This window comes from Crocuta crocuta, unplaced genomic scaffold, assembly GCF_008692635.1.
Source record: "Crocuta crocuta isolate KB4526 unplaced genomic scaffold, BGI_CrCroc_1.0 scaffold70, whole genome shotgun sequence".
In the NCBI taxonomy this organism is placed as follows: Eukaryota; Metazoa; Chordata; class Mammalia; order Carnivora; family Hyaenidae; genus Crocuta; species Crocuta crocuta.
In genome coordinates this window covers 15,848,166-15,869,837 of record NW_027528417.1, presented here as the reverse complement: position 1 = coordinate 15,869,837, position 21,672 = coordinate 15,848,166, and the positions used below count along the sequence as shown (strand labels likewise).

The 21,672-nt window shown below is 38.5% G+C and overlaps 1 protein-coding gene across 2 annotated transcripts; it reads right to left on the bottom strand.

The window, feature by feature from the left end:
• Positions 1–1,064: 1,064 nt before the first annotated feature.
• TRA2B (transformer 2 beta homolog) lies at positions 1,065–19,782 on the bottom strand. 2 transcript variants are annotated; one of them, XM_077754427.1, is made up of 9 exons: positions 19,589–19,782; positions 8,004–8,137; positions 6,784–6,946; positions 5,857–6,045; positions 5,588–5,703; positions 4,395–4,478; positions 2,625–2,684; positions 1,988–2,061; positions 1,065–1,481 (listed from the first exon to the last, which is right to left on the bottom strand). In XM_077754427.1, exons 1-9 carry the CDS (start codon positions 19,622–19,624, stop codon positions 1,471–1,473), a joined length of 867 nt encoding a protein of 288 aa, XP_077610553.1. In that variant the 5' UTR covers positions 19,625–19,782; the 3' UTR covers positions 1,065–1,470. The 2 variants fall into 2 exon arrangements, with proteins under 2 accessions (XP_077610553.1, XP_077610554.1); XM_077754428.1 differs by lacking the exon at positions 8,004–8,137.
• Between the last annotated feature and the right edge of the window lie 1,890 nt (positions 19,783–21,672).

Here is a 21,672-nt window from a genome sequence, read left to right as displayed (position 1 = left end):
GCATCCAGGCCCCCATATCACCAATACCAGTATACTGAATCATCGGTTACCCAAACTCGCAGCAGAATGGCATCATGATTAAGAGTACAGACTGAGGACGGAGATCTGCGCACATTCAGATCTTGGCATTGTCATTTTAGTAGCTGTTTAAGGTAAGTTATCTCTGATAACTGCTACAGACTAAAGAAATATATGTAAAGTGCTTTACAAAGCACCGGAGACATAATTACCAGTTTCCCTTGAATTTGCCACCCTCAGGACAAGTGTGGAGACTAGATTTAATATTAACACCACTCATAGGAAGACGACGACTCGTGGAGCTACTGCCCTCTTAAATAAGTTTTCCAGGAATGTACAACTACTAAAAGAATACATTTTAGCCCAAGGAATGCTGTACTAGGGACTAAACACTATTTTAAAATACCCTCTAGTTGTGACAAGGTTGAAACAAAATCTTTTCTGTAAACTGAGTTGTACCAGCCTTTTACTCTTTTCATTTGCATTTATTTAAACACAGTTCTCAAAACATTTGAGTGAAATTGGGCTTCCTTTGGTAAGCAAAGGACCTGAAATTAATATTTAAAAAATGAACAGGCAGTCTTCAGTTCATCCACAACACAGGTGTAGTGTTCCCTTCTCTTTTCCAGAACTCTCAAACACTCAGTTTTTTCCATAGTCTAAAAGCTAGAAGAACAAGAGTACATTTGTGGTGGAATGTATTGTCATTTGCTGATAACTAGTTGAAATACCATTATCCCCTTGTAACAGCTTTAATAGCCTTTTAAAGGCATACATTGTGTACCTCTTTTCTTATTCCCTGCTTTATATAATACAGATTACATAAAGGCTGACAAATCCACATTTATAGAAGCATTAAGCATTTGCTGTATTGAAAGTTCTTTAGTTCTAATACTAGCAGTACAGGGTTACAGAGCATAATTTTTAACACTTAGTTGCAGGTATATTAAGTATAGTATGTTTCATGGATTGGAGGAAAATGGGTATTTTTGTCTTGAAATTTACTACTGACAACCTAATCTGAATAGTTCTGCTAAGCATTAATGTTAGGAAAAAAAAGTAAAAATCAAACTTTATTGTTGCTTTTTACCATATGGTAGCATTTTACACACAGGCTTCGATCTTCAGAATACCCTGGATTCAGTAGAAAAACCTTTTAAATGAAGTTTTGTACAATAGAAACTTCTCAGCAGTCAAAATTTAGACTGTAAAAAAATACATGCAAAACATACTTTTCTGAAAACACTTAACTTTGAACAAAGCACCGAACTACACAAATGCAGAATGAAAACAGCATTTCAACTCCACCAAAAGTAGTCATCATAAAAGGTGTAAAAGTCACCTAACTTCACTAGGCACTGTTCACTTTTTAAACAGGAGACAATAAAAATATTGTCCACAAACAATATCCCAACTCTAGGGCAGATTTCAGAAAGTCTTCAACTTCATGCTTTAATAGCGACCTAGGAAGAAATAATAGTGTCTCAGTAACAAAGCACATTTACCAAGCATACTTTAATGTTGAGACTTTTAGACTATTGTGCCATTAGAAAATTCTATGTACCAGATTCTCTCCAGGAAAACTAGAGAAACTCTTTCATACAAGAATTACACTAGAAATTAAAAAACCAATGTTAACAAAAATAGCTGGAAAGTCAAACTCAACCCAAGAGCTAAGGTTTTAAAGTTACTCAAATGTTTCCTCGCGATACAAAACTTGCAAACACACCTAAACAGAAAAGCTACAAATGGTGACCAGAATATACGTTTACTTTTTAAAATTAGTAATAAGAATGGGATTCCAAGGATTGTTTGCATATACTTTTTTGGACCCTCACACAAAAACCGAGGGGCAGAAGAGATTATATAGATAAAACTACTTCTTGAATTAATCCATTATCTGCTGTGGTTTGATAAATCAAGCCATACTTTTCTAATACTTAAATAAATAATCAAATAAAAAACTTACGAGGGGAGTATGATCGAGACCTAGAACGTGACCGGTATCCTCCACGACTATAGTAAGGAGAAGGTGACCGCCTTCTGTAAACAAATGTCAAGACCGTCTAAGACTCACTCCACAGACTTTTAAGTTAGACTAGAGGACATATACAAATTTCAACAGTCACAGTATTTCAAAGTCCGTTTTAGTCCTGATAATAAAACCACTATTTGGAACCACACCTTCATGAACTAACACCCCAAACAAATCTTACTAGTGCTTCAAAGTGGTTGTTTTGTCTAAGACAGGTTAACTTGAATATTCACTTGCTTATCCTGATAGTCATTAAAAGCTAACAAAAATGAAATAGTACAAGAAGATATAGGAATAAAGAGATGAAAAATACTATATACCCTTAATTTAAGCTCTCTCTCATTAAGGTACAAAATGGTACCACTGAGTTACCTATTATAAGCCCAACTCGTTTCTGTAAACACACAAATGAAGCCATATACACACAGTCAATGGTTTCAATTACAATTTATATTCATGTAACCTAATTTGTGTGACGCAACTTACACTTAATCACCAAAATAACAGTAATCAAGTCTTTTATGCGAGGCATCCTACTGTTATGTAGATTTAAAATCCTCTCCTACCATACCTGTAAATCTGATCCCGGTCCTGAGCAGCTCTCCATCCTCCTCCTCCTCCACCACCTCCTCTGTGAAGGCAGAAAAGCAACACACATTAATTTTTTAAGGTTTAAAACTGGTATACTAATGTAGTTAAAGTTAGAATTCACACAGAGAAGTGAAAGCTAGTTTTCTGGAAGTAAAGTAATTAAAAGGGCTACATTTGCCACCCTTTTTACAAACTGACATAGAGCTCTCTCTGGTGGCTAAATGGAGTATCAGAACAAAGAACGTTTCTAAAGTAAATGCTCATCTGAACGTAAAAAAAACACCAAAAAAACCAAACCTAAAACCTTAACCCTCCTAGCCTCTGCAATCAATCCCTTAAAGTGCCATATAATTGGGTGCCTAGGTGGCTCAGTCGATTAACCCTCAGACTTCAGCTCAGGTCACAATCTTAGTTCATGGGTGTCTGGCACTGCACAGACAATGCAGAGCAAACATGCTTGAGACTGTGCCCCTCCCTGACTTGGCGCACACTCTCAAAATAAGCTAGAAATAAATAAAAGTGCCATTTAAGACTAAAACATTCTTGCAAAAAAAGTTTTTGTCAGGGATAAAATGCTGGACAATTACACACTGAAGGACTCACTTCCACACAACTACTTTAAAGAAAAAAAATTCACTTCAATACCACACCCAATAAAGTATCCTTGCACAATTTCCATTTTCACAAGCAATACAGGGTTCTAAATTACCTGCTAAACTGAAGAATTTTACTCCATTTTTATCCTCAAAAGTACTTTCAATATGATCTTTCCTTAACCTCCTAAAAAAATTTATCAATTTTTAAAAATAAACGGGGGGGGGGGGGGGGGGGGGGGGGGGGGGGNGGGGGGGAGGGGAGGCTCTTGTGTGTCTCAGTCAGTTAAGCATCTGACCCTTATCTGGGCTCGGGTTGTGATTTCATGGTTCCTGGGATTAAGCCCCCCACACTGGACTCTGGGCTGACAGTGCAGAGCCTGCTTGGGATTCTCTTTTGGCCTCTCCCCTGCTCATGCTTGCTCACTCTCAAAATAAATTTAAAAACCAAAAAAAACCTAAAATGCCACCACCACCACTCCAGGGGTGCCTGAGTGGCTCAGTCAGTTACACGTCTGACTATTGGTTTCAGCTAAGATCATAATCTCAGTTTTTGAGCTTGAGCTCTGCATCAGTCTCCACACTATCAAAGAATCCAGGGATTCTCTCTCCCCCTTCTCTGTCTCTCCTCAGTTTGTGCAGTCTCTTTCAAAGTATACCCCAACCACTGTTACACTAAATTATTGTTCTTCAGTAGTTACTTCTTTGGATTCTTCTAAGACTTAGGTTTCCATGTCTCTCCAGTGCATGATACATTAGAGACACCAAACAAACAAACCACCACCAACCAACAAATAAACCCCACCTTTCTAAAGCAAGGACTTTAAAAATGCAGCATGTGGAACTTATTTTAAAAAACAAAACAAGCGCAAAAAATGAAAAAACTAAAATATGGTCTAGAATTTTGATTGTATTTGTCATGTTCAAACCAGGGATTTCAGTTGGTTTACAACTTGACCCTTAAAAATACAGAAGTTAAATTAACAAGACACAGAACCTAAAAATCTAGTTTAAACTCTAGCCCTAGATTTTAGTATAAAAAATGATTTTATCAAACACTAAAATTTAGGTATAGTGCTACCTTAAATTATTCAGGAGAAGAGAGGTATTTCCTTCAAAATTTTAACAACTTAAACCTCATATTATGGTAAACTTACCTGTATGATCTGCTATAGTAGTCTCGGTCATCATAGCCTCGATCGTATCCTCTGTCATAGTAATCCCGACGGCGTGAGCTGCCACTATGAATAAATGATACAGTGTCATAAAATACATGGTCTTCCCTATCCTCCTACATGACTTTTATGGTTTTAAACTGTTCAGACATTAGCGGCAGCATGGCTTATTGGGTCTTGGGAGCCACAAGCTGAGCTCTAAGAATATAACTGGGCAAACTGCTTTAAGTATAACCTCTTTACTCTGTTCTATTGGGCAAAAATGATTATCTACTAATTCTCTAATTTTTAATTCTTAGACCTTTTCTAACAAAGAAGTTAACTAGAAAAGTAGTATTCCTATGTAAATTTTCACTGATACTGGATAAACACTGTCCTTTCTCTGCCCTTATAACATTGCACATAAATACATTTCAAGAATCTTTTGGTTAAAGGATACCAATTCTGCTAACTCACTTTCAACTAAGTGTCATTTGCTAATATAATAAGCCCATAATTTCCCTAGAGGAAGGGAAAATAAAATCATTACTTGGAGAATGTGGCTTTAGGAGGGGAAATTTAAAACAAATTATAATTTTAAAAAGGGGGGGGAGACAAGATTTTTATCAATTTAAACACTGATGAGGATGACGACAAAGGACAAAAACAGCCTATCACGGTCCAATGCAAAAACTTGGAAGTCTTGTGTTTTCCACTTTTTAATGAAATAAAACTAAAAAATGCACTTGAATAGGATTTGTTACAAACCTGACTTCACATAGATTAAGATTTCCTTATGGGAAAAAATGGTCCAATCAAGAACATTACCAAAGCCAGAGACATATGGCATTTGTGTATGATATGGTAGGATGTCATCTCTCACAGTGTGCAGCACAAACACAATGTTCCTACTGAATACAGTTTTAGCTAGTTAAAACAAAACACAACACATAGGATGGGGTGCCTGGATGACTCTTAATTTTGGCTCAGGTCATGATCTCACCATTTGTGGGGTAGGCTCTGTGCTCACAGCATGGAGCCTGCTTGGAATTCTCTCCCTGCACTCTCAAAATCAAGAAATAAACTTAACACAGGAAAAATGATTTACACTGTGACGGGACTGGATGAAACCCAAAGATTTCCCACAGTAAATGTAGTTAAGAGAAAATGTACTCAGCCATCAATCTTAAACTTACTAAGTAGGTCTTCCCATGTAAATTCCTGGTGTTGGGGTATGTGGTCTTTTTGTTATAGAGAAATCAACTCTGATCCTACGTCCATCAAGTTCCATTCCATTGGCACGCTCCTTTGCCTTTCAAAGATACATTGAAAGTTATTATGTACAAGTAAGCCACAAACTATCCAATAATAAAACATACTTTTATAAATATACCCTATTTACAACGTAAAAGCAAAAATTATCCAAATTCATTAGTAGTTGGAAGTTAACAGGACTTTTACTTACTTCCTTGGCATCATCTACATTTTCAAAATATACGAAGGCAAATCCTCTTGACCGTCTAGACTGCTGGTCATATACAATAGACACATCTGCAATGGGCCCATATTTAGAGAACACTTCTCTCAGATCTCTTTCTGTAGTGTACAAGCTCAATCCAAACACTCCAAGACAACAGTTGGGATCAGGGTTTGCCTAGAAATGGAAAAATTAATTTTAAACTTTAAAACTTATCATAAACCGAAGCTAAAAAATGCCAACAACAATGAAAGTAGGGATTAACTAAAATTTAAAAGTAGTATATTATACCAATAGTCACAAGCATTAAGAATGAGCAGAAATGACTGCAAAAACTACTTCAACCTCAGAATTAAACAAGGCAGGGGAAGTGGGGGTGGGGGAGGGAAACAGAGACTTCTACTAGTGAATACCAAACTGGCAATTTTTGTGAGGGGAGATTAAAAGGCAATTTGCCCAAGAGATTCATCTTCTGAGATTTATTCCACACGTAAGAATTAGAATAGCATTATCTCTCTAAGCCAGAGGGAAAAAAGTCAGGGAAGATAAGCCTTAGTACCCAAAATAAACTTTCTTAAAATTAAATGGAAAAACCAGGAGAGTGTTCTAAAAAGAGTATTAAAACTAAGCCAGAAAACTTCAGGAATATTAGTACAGTACATAGACGTTATAAACTTAACATATTTTAACAGTAATACAAAATGGCTATTTTATATTTGATGAGCTGAGTTATACCATCATTAATACTTTGCTTACATGTGACCGACAGCCCAATCATAGAAAAATACCTTTTAAAGAGACCTCGAAAGAACTCCTGTATTACTGCTAAGAGTCCGGTGTCAAATATAATCAGTTCTAATTTCAAAACAAAAGAGCCAAAGTCCATTGCTTTAACAACATTTTTTTTTCACTTACCCGATTCCCAACATGACGCCTGCGAGTAGACATGGGAGAATGACTGTGGCTATGCCGTCTTCGATAATCTCGGCTGTAGGACCTGCTACGGGATCGTCTATGAGAGCGGGACCGGGATCTTGATCTTGTGTAATGCCTTCGTGAGCTTCTTCTGGATCTAGACCTGTTAAGACAAAGGTTTCAAGATTGTAACTAATTAGCTGACAATAAGATATAGCTTTCATTTCTTCTAATATTCTACTCTAGGGTTAAAGTCCAAAAGGCGGAACATAAACCAGACCTAGAATCAAGACTTTTCTGCTGTATCTACAGTCATCTCAACTCTACTAGGAAGAGCTCCAAAACCCACTACTAGCTCTCTTCCATTTCTTAAAATAATTAAGGAGATCAAAATTACATACTCAGTATCAGTTAACATACTCAAAAAAACCTGGACAATCGTAAAACATGCAGCACTTCACACTAGCTTAATTTGTGCCCACCTTCCCCCTCAGAATACCACCCTGTATTTTTCAGCTTCTCCCATTATGCCCACCATTCACTTAAGATAAAATCACCATCACCATAAGTTTTCTCCAGCAGTGTTTTAAAACCAATCAATTGCTCCTAACTGGAGTGATCATATGAACTGTCATCTAAACCAGACAGGACACATTGTAAGAGAGAAGAGGTGCAGTTAAGTATGCCTGACAATTAGGCATAAACTGGGGCTGTCCTGGGCAAACAAGGACGTATAGCCTACTCTTGACCAACATTTAGGGAAAAAAAAAAAAAAAAAGGGCACTGTGTTAAACAAAGTATTTTTGTTTTATGCACATATATATAATATTAGACTACACCTACTTATCAAGAATTGCAGTTATGAAAGCCAATGTCCTGCAGTCTGTCATACTTTAACTCCTAGTGAATCCTCACAATTCTCAAGAACTGGCACTATTACTAACTCGCCTTTTAAAGATAAGGAAGCTAAGGTGGAAAAAGGTTAAGTAATCTGCCCAAGCCAGAAAAAACAGAGGTAAGAGTTGAACCCTAACGCCAAAAGCCCAGGCTCTTAACCACTTAGTCTTCTATCCCAGAACTTATTCATAAGTTCATTACTAGTACCAATATTAAATAAGCCAACAAATGATCTAACCCTCTCTATCTTCCTAGTTTACAAAGCACACACCAATTTCAAAGCTAAGAGTAACAGAAGAAAATCCCAAGACAGTCTTTCTTACCTAGATTCAGATCTGGACCTGGACTTTGATCTGGAACGCCTGGAATCTTCCTTGGAGCGAGACCTTGCAGGGGTATGCCTTGCAGATTTCCCAGATCCATGAGCACTTCCACTTCTGGAAGCAGAACGGGATTCCTACACGTAGATGTCAAAAGTTTAATTTGTATACTTTCTGGGCAACTTTAAAAACAAATAAGCTGCTGTGAGATAAATGGTGAGGGAAAGCAATCCCCTTCCAAGATAAGAAAACATAGGTAAGGGCAGGAACTGAATATACCTGGTATATTTACATTGCTCCAACTGACATAAGCCAATTAACTTGAACTTCCACCTTTCCTGGAGCAAAGATAAGTAAGACTTAACTGACCCCTCTCTCTTCAGAAAGGGGTGCCAAAGCCAAGCAGTTAAGGGAACTGTCCAAGGACTGTGTTTTGGGATTGTTACTCCATAAAGACTAGGGTGAGAAAGAAACTTATTAACTATGACACCTATACCTTATACCTATTTCAATCAAGTTGCCATCAATAAAACAAAACCCTATGAAATTCATAAAACTTACTTTTAAAATGCTTTTGATTTTTTTCATAAGACCTCAACTTCTCAAGTTACATTTACTGAGTGGGAAAAGAGACAAGGACGATCAGTTTCAAGTCCTAGCAAAAGGCAGAAACCTAGTACAAAGGACCAGCTTAAAGTACGCTAGACTCTAATTCCACCTAATCATGGTTGAGAGGCCCTTAAGAATCTCAAAGTAAGTAACCAGATGGAGCCACAGCAGAAAAGGCAGTGAACTGTGCAGAATGAAGAGTAGAGAGTGGCAGAGATCTAGAGACTCCTCAGCTAAATGGAGATGAACCAGGGCAAACTGATGGGGATCAGGGAGTAAGTAGCTAGCAAAGTTACACAAAGGACACAGTAAATCCAGAACAGATTAAATCAGGGGCTCCTATCTAAGCTCAGGAAGGGAGAGTTCAGAATTGTAGGTGAAAAAACCATAGTCTAAGTATATACTGTATAGCCATAGTGTTCCCAATCACAACTAGACTAGCTGGTAGTTAGGTAGCACAGTAAGGAAGAGCTCTAAAGGCAACTAGTTCATCAATGAGTGAAAGCATGGTCAACTCATCAGAAAAAGCAAACATATAAAATAATTGTACCAAGGAAATGTTCTGCCAAAGCACCAAAGCAAAAACAGCGGATTTAGAAGAGAGAACAAAACCACTCAGTCTAATAGCTAGCTAAGGTTAGCTGCTGCAAGCAAGACAACCCTTATTTTATTTAGGTTATCCAACTTAATGCAAATTAAAAGGCATCAAGTCTGGTGAGGTTTTCCACCCAAGATAGAGCAGAAATGGCCAGACTCAAGAGGAACCAACATTACTACAGGGGTAATAACCAATATTGAAGCTACTGGATAAAATGTTCATAGGAGACCTCCCTGTGTGATATACTTTCAGAATATTCTGGCCATTCTTGAAAGGATAAAAGAGGATTAAATTACAGTTCAAAACTTTTTGGAACATGTTGTAATCTACAGCATAATGGGAAAAAAAATTATATGTAATACAGAAGTAACTGCGTGTGAAGTTTAGAACAGGAAAGAGTAACTATGCCAGTAATACAAGTTCTGGTCGTTAGTCCTGAAACAACTCTAATAACTCCCCAAAAAGATTTCAGTCATTATTAAAACATAAAAGGGACATGGACTGTGACAGCCTCCTCTCCTCCCCCCATGAGTGACTGTAAAGAGAGTCAAGGAAAATAATGATACTCTTTTTAAATGAGAACAGCTACTTTTAACAAAGAATGGTTAAAGGGTGTACTGCAGCTTAGGGGACCCCAATTAACAATCTCTTGGTGTTCTCTGGCAAATATTCTGCACACTGAGACATTTAAAAGCACACTCCACCTCCCTCCTCTCCTTGGACAAAGAAGTTCTCAAAAACAGTGATGTGGTTTCTGACATCTTTAACACATGCAAGAAACTAAAAACTAATCTAGAAGCAAAGACAGAAATTGAGACACCTTGAATGAACTGCCTTCACTTATCCCAATGCTAGAAAAATTACTTCATAGAATTATGTAGCTTTTAATGGAAACCTCAAGAAAACAATTTACCTTGGAAAGAAAGAGGAGAATATGCTCAAATAACTCACAATGAGAGTTAAAAGATTACCAATCAAGTAGTTAACAAATCCATCAGCCTAAGAATCAAAACATAAAGGGTAGAAAGTCAAGACCTCTTTTTAAGCCTCTTGCTTCATTAACAGAAAAGCCTTATTCTAACCTGCTTTACCAGTCTGTCCACTCAGAGAAGACATAGTACTTTTAGCCTAGGTCATAAGCCTTAATTAAACTTCCCCATGAAATTCTAGCAGACCTGGGGTCAAAGATGCAGGATCTACAAAATCATGAGCATTTTCTCTCAGCCTCTAAAATTAACTGGCTATTTGCAGACATTTTGTAAGCAATCATTTCTTAGACCAGAACAGGGGAAACACCAGGCAGAATGCAAAGGTCTTTCCTTCTACACTGACATTTGGTTAGACTAACACCTAAACAATGTCTCCTCCTCCTACCTTTCTGGTCAGGGATACTTCTTCAAGAATTTAAACCCCTTTATGGTTATGTCAGCCATTAGCTATTTTGGAAATACACACTCAAGGAATTTTAGCTTGTGGAGGGAAAAAAATAGACCTAAAATTATTAGCCAAATCTAAAAACAAAGTTAATTTTAAACTTTAATCCACAGGCCAATCTGCAAACCCAGCTGGGAAAGCCTCCACACAAGGAAAACTTGAAGTCCACTCTTAGGGCTAAAAAAAGTTTAAGTGTCAACACATTAAAACCCTACCAAAAAACACTACTCTGGACATCAATACCTCAAGAAAAAGGATCATGAACTTGAAATTACCATAAGTAACAATAAAGCCAAAAAAACTCCCTTAATTTTTGCTCAAGGAATCCTTTCCATAGACTGGATCTTAGTCATATTCCAACAATAAAAAACTTAAAGGAAACAGGTCAGAAAAACTAACTCAGCCTTTCAACAAAATACCTTAATCTACATCTTCCTACTCTGAGCATGGCAGTATCTTAGAAAAACCTTTTGAAAGAGATGAAGGAAGTAGAAACCATCTGGAACCATCAAATCATTAGGTTTCTCCTGCGTTATTTTAGAAACTGGATGCAGTAAATTAGATTTTGAACAGTGGCTCTTAAACAGAGGTATATAGTAAACCTACACAGCATTTTTATACAAGTCCCTAAACTACAACTTATTCTAATTAACTCTGGAGTTCATCTTCTACATTTCTTAAAAGCACCATACACATTTACAATGCTAAGTCTCACTGATTTACTCAATTTCAGAAGTTTCCGGCTTCCCACCTATTGATTTTTCTTGGCAAAATCATCTTCCTGAAACCTTGTCTCTCTCATTTTCTCTGCTCCACCTGCCCCAGGATAAGAGACCTGTCTCCTTCTTACTTCTCCAATAGCCAGAGTAGGGCTGAGAGGAGGCACTGTCAGACTCAAAGATGCCTTGGTCAAGGGGAAGGGAAAGGGGACAGTGGGAAGAAAAGAAAACCCTGAATGGATGTGATGGTCTACAAGCATCAGCATTTATTTCTGCCATACATTTATTCAGCTTAGGCCATATAATTAAATTCCAAACTGCTTTCTTTCCACTTAGATGATTAATAGGTTTTTCCTCTTTTAAACCCCAAGGACCTTTCAGGAGTTCATGGACTTGAACATAAATAAAACAATTCACATCGCTTTACCTCTGCTCTCTGCCTAATCTGTAAGTAATTCAGAGCGCAAAATTAACATTAACGTTATTAGTTTATACACGGCAAAATTTTTTTACAAACTAATAACTGGGGTAACGCAAATGCTGGAAACTACTATAAATTGGGAATAATTTTCTTCCCTTGCAAAGCAGAAATAATTACAAAAAGCACAAAAAAATCAGTCAATTGGCCCTAAAATCCTAGATCTATCCCTTTAGAAATGTCATTTAAAACCACTTTTTCCAAGAGATAGAAGATCTGACAACCCTCAAAAATTTTAGGTTGTCTTCATTTCAGGAGAAGTGATATCCTTGGCTTTCCCAACAGAAGACAACTACTGGTTAGCTACCACTGGGTATCATCTTGACACGTTTACTTGTCCGATCCAACTGAAAGTATGTTATGCTAACCATCGGATTCTTTTATTCAACTAAAAATACACAGAAAGGGGAATGACAGACCTGTAGGGTTTATTTTTCTAAGTGATGAAAGTGAGGCACCAAAATTAATTTACTTCATAATCTATACCTCTTACATCATAGCAGAAAATGAGAAAAGGGAATAGAGCAGTTTTCTGAACAAAGCACCTGCCACTATTGCCACTTTGAGTTAGAGATTCTGTTCACTTGTGTGACCCACCTCATTCTCAGGGAAGCTAACAGATTTTTAGCAGTAATCCTAGTCATTCAACTGAACAGGCATTAAACAGAAAAGAACTAAAAATCATCCTCATGAATTTAGTACCTGCATGTTAAAAGTTAGGGCCTAATTGGTCATAGCTTCCCCCTATGCCATCTGGAAAGAAAGTATTTTCATAAATGTCAAAAGAAACTATTCTCTTCACTCACTGGTTTGCTTCTATAATCATCGTGGTGATGTTCTTTGGGAAAACTATGACAAACTTAGAAAACATTCTACTACGCAGTGCTTAGTACTAAAAGATAAGGGTCAGTGAATTTTAAGAGTCCATGGAGGTGGCACAAACCACCAATCCCAACTCTGGAGGTACTCACTCATGGCCCAGGACCAACAGCGTTACACAAAAAAATCTAGAGGGACAACATGAAGCCAACTGTGTTACCCATGCTGGAGAGCTCATTCCTGCCTCCTATTTGACTACAAAGGGTTATTTTTTTTAATTGCATTTCAATCATTTGACTAAGAAGTTAAAATCAGAATTACCTAATTTAAACGTTTCCCCTGGAAGGCACTTCTTTGCCCTGTATATATTTTCTTCTATTAAACAAATAATGCATGCATGTTTAGCAAAATATACAGGGACACATAAACAGACTAGTAATTACTTAGCGTAGTGCTTTCTGATTCCAGATTACTTCTTATCTTAACTTCATTTTTATTTCTTTTCTTCATTCTTCCGTTTCAAATTCTGACTTCTTTCATCTTCCCCACTTCACACAAATTGCTCAATATTCTACAAGTGGGACTTCTGGTCTGATAATTAGCATGCATTCTTTCTTTTACTTTTTCAAATTTCAGCTTCACTTATTCCTGAGCTTCAAATACTCATTTATAAAACTTGTCAAATGACGACTTCCGCATTTTCCTTCTTCAACATTAACCTTAATAGAAAAAGAACAGGATGAAGAATATTTTAAAACTCCAGGATAAAATCCAGTGCCAAAACTGAAACTAGAAAAAAAAAAATCCCTCTTTTTGGATTAAAAAAAAAAAAAACCCTAGAATATGCAGCTCAAAAACCTGAAAACTCGCTTCCTGTTGGTTCTAAAATATATAAGGTAACCAACCTCGATTGTCTACTTCAAATAGATTTATCATGCTTAAGTTGAATGCGAAGTGCGCAACTGAACATTTGCTGTTCATCTGACATTTAAGAACTTTAATTACATTTCACACTTCTTACTTATTGTATTCATCAAGAGAAAATGTTAAGTGTCAAAAGCATAACTCTAGTCAAAAAGTGACACATTAATACAAAAGTGCAGGAAAGGAAAGCACGGACAATTCATTTGTACAATGATGACAAAGTTGGGGGTTGGACAGGTTTACAAATTGTGACTTGTCTAGATAATAGATAAGGTAAGGAAATATAATGTCACACATTTTTGTACTGCATACTTAAAGAGCTCCGTAGAAGACAATGTCAGGGAATCAAATTGGACTAAACTGTTCAAAACCCACCCCTAGAAAGCTGCTCTAGTGAGATTTTAGAATATGAATGGTCCCGACTACTCAATTTAGCACTAGAACCATAAAAAGACAAAATCAGGTCAACCACTACTATATCCAAGTAGCTATGAAGGAAAACAAACTTGAATTCAACAGTGAGGTTTTCAAAGAATTTCTGTAAATTCCCCCTCAACGAACAAAGTATTAAAATCTTTTGCAGTCCAAATAAGAAATCATACTTTTAAGGTGGCAATATTGAGAAAAAAATCACAGCTCACCTCCTGAATTAAAAAAAAAAAACCATGAAAAAACAGCAACAAAAAACCCTCAGCATCACTTAACAGATCAATCAAGTGTAATAGGGTCTGTTCAAAACCTAAACAAATACTGCCTCACAAAAACACTCTAATTCTCCGTTATCCTGTACTTCACCTGATGATCTTTCACTTCTCAACAATTTACTAGTTTTATTTTCTTTTGGGGTGAGTGGGGCTAAAGCTTTCTTAAAAAAAAAAAAAGAGAAAGCAAAGTCTTTAGATCTTATATGGGCATGAAGACAACCATGGCTATAGTGGAAAGTGTTGTGATGCCTTTCCTCAGAAAGTAAGCTTAATTTTCAGTCTAGATTTTTGTTGTTGAAAGTCAATTATCATTTGTTTAATCCAGGAAAAATTTTAAATAGCTTTTTACTTAAGGGAGTCCACAGTAATTGATTTCCTTTTAATATCCATCACTAAAATGTAATGGGATATGTTGGCTGGCAGCACAAATGTAATCGTGGAATCAGAATGCCCAAGCAGGTTTCCTCTTAGGGCCTCCTAAAGAGAACATACAGAAACAGGGCTTAGATGCAGGAGATACTGGAATGGAGGCCAAAGCTCTAGATATTGAAAATTTTCAATAGGGACGCCTTCCTGCTTTTATTTTATTACCCCTTCCAAACCATCTTCATCCTTTTATATTCAAAGATCAAAACACACTGCTAGATTATGTAAATATTAGGTTTATTTTAACTCAACTACTAAGCTCAAGTGGCCACTTTAATAAAACCAGACGACCAACTATTGGGCTAATGTTATTGCCCATTTGGTAAAGAGATCCCACTTAGAAATAAGCAGAAACTTCTATCAACACAATTTTTTGTTAATTTAAAACAATTCTAGGGACTACAACTGTAATTCAAGTAACATTAAAAACATGTACAAATTCCGTAGATTGCTAACAAGGGAATATTTAAAAAATTGGGATGAGACAAAGAAAAATTGGTCGATCCCACTGTACTAGTATACTGTTTTTATTTTTCTGCAACTCTACCAGAGGGTTGGGTGGAGAAAAATCCTCAAAAGACTGAGAATATTCTCTGGAAGAAAAAAAAAATCTGACTTGCCTAAATCAGCTTTAAGCCCATCTCATCAATAATACAGGCTCTAAAAGAGGCCTCATGCATGCTGCAGTATTGGGCACCTATGTTAATCAAAGTAGCAATCTGAAAATAACCTCCATAACCAATCCAAAAAGATTTTTTGGAATTTGAAAACTAAAATTTGCTATAGTAAACAACTTTTTTTGGCTTGCTTAAAAACAAGGCTATATGAAAACAGTATCTACAATTTGATGTTAACTCATACCTCATAACTCAGTTAACATAACTGAACTGGATAAAACACTTAAAATTCCTAAACGCTAATCACCATGTCCTTTAAAAAAATAAGATACAGTTACCTATGAAAACTGAACATAACAGAATGCTGAGGCTCAAAAAAATACAATTGCAGTTCTGTCCTTCTTTTGGGCAAAATGTGAACTATCAAAATGTTAATATTTCTCAATTAGGTTTGGGCTTTATTGGAGATAAAGGGGAAAGGCGAATGCTATTAATTGTTAACATCTCACCATCTGAATTCCTCTTCAATCTTTTGACAAGAGCACAGTACTTACCTTGTTATCACTTGTAATTTCAGTTTGAAAATGCCACCTTCTAGTTCCAAACAACATCCACATTAACACATTCTTAGTTAAAACCAAGAAAAATATTCAACCTGGTTTCTTCAAGAGACTCATACCTAACCAGACTCACAGTGAAATAATGCAAACTATTTCCCTCCACTCAACATTAATTAAATCCTTTATTAAATGTGGTGCAATGGCTCCAATTCTTTAGAAAGAAATAGATTCAGATGGTTCAGTTTTTGGAAATCAGAATTCAGAGTTAGGGGCTAAAAACAAAGACTACAGATTCAAGATTAAGCAGAAGAGAAAAACTGCAGAAAGCTGAAAGGCAGTTTGATGGGATGGTATCCAGATGCTTATTCATCTCCATAAAGAATAAGACTAAAGATAATGTACCTACACTGCAAACATTATTTCTACAAAAACTATAGCCAATAGTCTACCAGAATATGTTCTTGAACTGCTTGTTATTGTAACTTTCACAGCAGGAAAGAAATTAAAACCATCTGTCCATACAATAGTGTTTCCTTACTTAGGTTTTTAATTTAAGTATAGACTTATTTGTGGAAACTGAAGTATAGTATAGAAATAAGTAGAGACTTATTTGTGGAAATCATTAGGAAGATAGAACATTAAACCAGTGCCAAGACCAAACACACAATCATCGCATACTCTAAATACTGTGACCATTACCTGGTCTTAAAGATTACCCTCCTCCAGTATTACTATGCACCTACAAATTTGCCATCAACTCTTTGATCATGTTCTTAATTGTCCATTTTGTGACATAACTGCTACGAACACTTTTTGCTTGCAAAGGCGCTGGTCAACCCTCTCCCCAAAAATGTTTACCAGCAACTTTTGGAAAGTACTGGAAGAGAACTGAATTTGGAGATGTATTTTATTTTGCCCTGGTCTGGCTACAATGTAAGTCAGCTCTAGAAATAGATTTTAAGTTAAATCGATCACATGAAAAAAATCTCACAATAAAGGTAAAGTCTACTCTAACTAATAGTGTGACATGAACCACAAAAATTTTACAACATACCCTAACTATGCATTTAAAACAAGATAAAAAGACACACTGAACCACAGTTCTAAGTGTCAATATATTCATCCACCCAAGAAGTAAAACTCTATGGATGACCAAATTGAGGGCAATTTATTGCACACCTACAGTCTATTTAGGAAAGAAATTTCTTAAGTCTAAAGGAGTGGGGAAAAAATACTTCTAGAATACTGCTGGGGATATGGGAGTGAGTGTCTGGATTCTGGACAGCTAAATGAAGAGGCGGTCTGGGGATGGGCGGGGTTCCACTCAAACTAAAGAGATTTGTATTTTAAGGGACTACATTAACAGTCCGGATTAGGCTTATATTAATGATTTACATTAACAGTTTGAAATGTTTGAGGGCCTAGAATGGAATTAAGTTTTCAGGCTTCAGAGAAGCTATTCATACCAGGCATGTCCAAGATTATTACCCTGAATGCAACTTTTTCAATTCTTTCAAGCACTGTCAAAAGAAATTTTAGCCAGTCAGACCTATTATACCTCATCATTTTTAAGGCATTATATCTACTCTGTTCCATTAAGCTTTAGGATTCTGCCAGGAATTCTTTAGGAATCCAAACGTGTTTTTTTTTTTAAGGTCTATTCTAATCTTTTCAGTTTCCAATTCACCAACTGCAAAACAATCTACACACAAAATAAATGCCAAATAAGACAATGTGGAAGTATTCCACAACTTCAAAGTTTAGAAGCCCTTCCAGGATCCAAAACGCTTATGTAAGAAATGCATCAATTCCTAATATGTAGCTTGAAATTATTTTATAACTTTCCTTCCATAAAAATTTTGTGAATAATCTACATAAACAAGATTGTGGAAAAACCAGAATGTTTCACTACTAGGAAAAAAACTAACCTACCAATTCAAAAATGTCAAATTATTTGGATAACAAACTCTCGAATGGTCGGTCTCAGACCAGGAACCTACTTCCAACAACTGTTTCCTCCCGCATATAAAATAACCCAATTTATTACTTTTGGGCAATTTTCGTCTTCACAAGCACACGACTACAAGTAACTATTTAAGGTATGTAAGCTCAACTGAGAGCTTTTTTCCAGATACCAGCCATTTTGTATTCTCTCAATAGCGCAAATAGTACCAACAATTTTTTAGAAAACCAAAGACTTGCTTTCCAGTCCAAATACACAGGACAAGTTTCAACAGTATAGTCACCTGGTAGAAATCAGAAATCACAGCTTTAACTATTTGTGCGCTCAATCCAAACTTTATCACATGAAAGCAAGAGTTTAAAAATAGTCGTACACGCACTGGTGATGTTGCGGATCAAAAGCCTTTGGGAAAAATATAAAAAGCTAACACTCTGAATAGGTGGTCTAACCTGGTTATTTCAGACCAAATGAAACAGTAATTTCGACATCGTTCCAGGAGCTAAGATAGAAGTTTCAAAAACTGCCCTTCTAATGAAGGGTCCCAAATCTTTTTATAGGAGTGTGCTAAGATGCTTGAACAGATTTACCCGACGACTGCTACGGAGATCTTAACGATGGCACTAGGAGAAAAGGAAACCTAACAAACTGTAAAAGCACCCCACGTATTTCTACCAAGTTAAAAAAAATCAAGTTCCTTCTTCTAAGAAGTTCTCCATAACCTCGAATGCGAAGATTCTGGCAAGCTTTCTATTTCTGCACTATTAGTACCCACAGCCTCGCAATCAAGCTTTACAACACGCTTTTTAAGCCCGGAAACGATCGATCTTACTCCTGCAGTTAACCTTCACTCAACTCCACATTTCAGAGGTGGAGCCTTAAAAAAAAAAAAAAGTGTACCAACAGAATTTGTGTTTCACAGAATTAGAAGGCTTCAAAACAAAGGAAATAACGGCGCCACAAGTTGTTGCCCGCCAGTTTCTTCTACATGACCCCGTGAAAAATACCTACTCCATAAAACAAGAAAATCTCAGTGGCCTCGGGGCATACTCTATTTGGATACTGCGATAACGATTTTTCGTTCGAAAGCGCTTTCGGTATCGAAGAGAAACACTCCATTTAGACCAAACACAAAGCGCGCGCGAAACCGCCTCTAACGGACCCAGACCTTGACCACCTCGGATTAGTTTCCCCCACCCTGAGAGGTCCCAGGAACACCCTGGATTCCATCATTTCGGGGTTCATAAGACGATCCCTTCTTAACCTAAACGCCGGGCGAAAACCCCCTAAGAACGCTGCCTCTCTTTCTCCAGCCCCACACGGCACAGTGAGGCGCGGGCCCGCCTTGGACGCGCGGCTCCTCCGCCATTTTGTGCCTCTGGCAGCGCGCCCGGCCCGCCAGCCCAAGATGGCGGCAGCGAGGCTTCGCAGGAGAGCAACGGCGAAATGAGATACCGCTCCCCTCCCCCCACACCGAGGGGACGCAGCGGCCATTTTTAAGCTTTCCCCCTCTTGTAACGGAAAAAAACCGCCGTCTCGGGTAGGGAACTACGTAACCCGCCCGGTGGCCTCCTTCACGATTAAAGACACTCTCCGCAAGGGCTTTTTAGATCCAACTCCCTTCCTTCCCTGCCTCAGACTTCGGAACCTAAATCTCCTGTCTCCAGGGCTGAGGCCGACGGGCCTGGAAGAGAAGCAAGCAGGGACCACTCAGCCGCCCCCTGCACCACCTCTACGTACCCGCTCGCCGTAATTCTGCTCGCCGCTGTCGCTCATGACTCCTAGCTGCTATCGCCGCTCAACGTGCTTCAATCGAAGCTGCCAACCTCTTGCGCCTTCTATGTAGAGGCTCCGCCGCAGCCTCGTAGAACGCACAAGTTCCCGAGCCGCTGAGTACCGAAGCGCGCCGTACCGCCTCCGCACGGGCTCTAAGTCTGCCGGACGTGACGCGGCGCTCCTTAACCCGGCCCCTCCCCCTTTCAGAACGCGCGCTTTCTTAGCTCCGCCCCTCCGCCTTCGGGCTCCGCTTTCCAGCCGTACGGCGTCCGGAGCCGGACGTGACGTAAGCCCCGCACCTCGCGCGGACCTACTCCTATCTCTGGGTCTTAATAAGGCGGGAAAGTAAGCGCGCCGGCTGGTCTGACCAAGAGGTGGTCGCCAAGGGGCGCGGTGGTGACCCCAGCCACGCCTGAATTATCCTGGAATCTACCAGGGAAACTGTCGTGGCGGTGGGAGGGAGGAGGTGCCCTCCTTTTCTCCCATCCTTGATTCCTTTCTTCTGCCTCATGAGTTTTTGTCTTTTATTCTGCCTTCCTTTGGTTGGAGAGGGCGACTATCCGTACGCGAGGTTCCTTGCTTTACTTTGCATTTATTAGCTTCCATTGAAGATGTTTCCTTCCTGAATAAACCTTCATTTGAGCACCTATTAAATGCCAAACGACTTTATCAGACCTTGATGTGCTGAAATCAGACACAATCTCTATTCTGCAGAAGTTAGTGTTCTAGTGACGGAGAACTGTTAAACATTTATACAGTGATTTTAAGTGCTAGAAGCGTGTACTGCTATAACGATGTTACAGGAGGGAAGATTAATTCCGCTATCGCCCAACAGCGTGACATACAGTAGGTTTTTTTTTTTTTAAGTTTATTTGGTGTTGCCTGGGTGGCTCATTGCGTCTGACTCTTGGTTTACGCTCAGGTCATGATCTCACCTTTCCTGAGCTCAAGCCGGGCATCCACAGCTCCACCCTGACAGTGTGGAACCTCCTTGGGATTCACTCTCTCCCTCTCTCTCTGCCCCTCCCCTGTGAGCTCTCTTTGTCTCAAAATTAATAAATAAGCTTAAAAAAAAAACCCTTCAGTTTATTTACTTTGAGGGAGGGAGCGCGCACAGGGGAGGGGCAGAGAGAGAGGGAGAAAGAATTCTAAGCCGACTACGTGCGGTCAGTGCAGAGCCAGATGTGGGTCTCCAACTCACAAACCATGAGACCATGACCTGAGCTGAAACCGAGATTGACGGTAAACTGACTGAGCCACCCAGGTGCCCCTACAGTTAATTCTTGAACAACATGGGTTTGAATCTCTCTGGTGCACTTATACTGGTGTTATGCCCAGATCGCGATCTCCCCAAAATCCCAAGACCACCAAGGAGTCCGAGTCACGTATGCAAAAGCAAAGGGCATTTATTTGGGCTTAAGCTCGGGCTCCCAGACTTCACCAATGCAGTGGATCCGTGCTGAGAGCTCCGAGCAAAGGCAGAGTAGGGTTTTTATGGGGTTTGTGATGGGGGAGTTACAGAAGTTGTGGCAGGGGAACAGTGATCCAATCATAATTATTCAACATCATTGACAGCGGGTTTAACCATACACATTGTCTAGAGTATTCGTTACTTTTGGCGGGATCCAATTACAACGTTTAGAGCACCTTTAAATTCAACCAATTACAGAGCGAGCCTAGGGTCTTGTTCGGGACTAATGGGTTAACTTTAACATTAGGTAACACGGTCCTATCTATAGTTTCTATCTACAGGACTCTCCCTCAGTAATGTGGAGGGTGGTCGCTGGCCTTTCCTGATTGGGTGTTGCAAGGGTAGTTTCTCCTGCCTTGGGCAATGTGTAACTGCCTGATAGTTTCCGGGAAGCTGGAACTTGGGCCTTCTAGTTTAGAGGGGAAACTTAAAGCCTGATATGGAGTCAGTTTGGTTTAGACGTTTAGACTTGTGTCCTTACACTGGGATTTTTTTTTTAATTTTAACATTTATTCATTTTTGAAAGAGACAGAGACAAAGATTGAGCAGGGGAGGGGCAGAGAGAGAGAGAGAGAGA

Bases quoted from the DNA above. Each gene is read 5' to 3' on its own strand.
- TRA2B (XM_077754427.1), bottom strand. From the start codon at position 19,624: ATGAGCGACAGCGGCGAGCAGAATTACGGCGAGCGG. The intron at 6,046-6,783 runs GTAAGTGAAAAA...TTCCATTTCTAG, and splicing joins GGCGTCATGTTGGGAATCGG to GCAAACCCTGATCCCAACTG. The intron at 2,062-2,624 runs GTATGGTAGGAG...ATTTGTTTACAG, and splicing joins GACCGGGATCAGATTTACAG to AAGGCGGTCACCTTCTCCTT.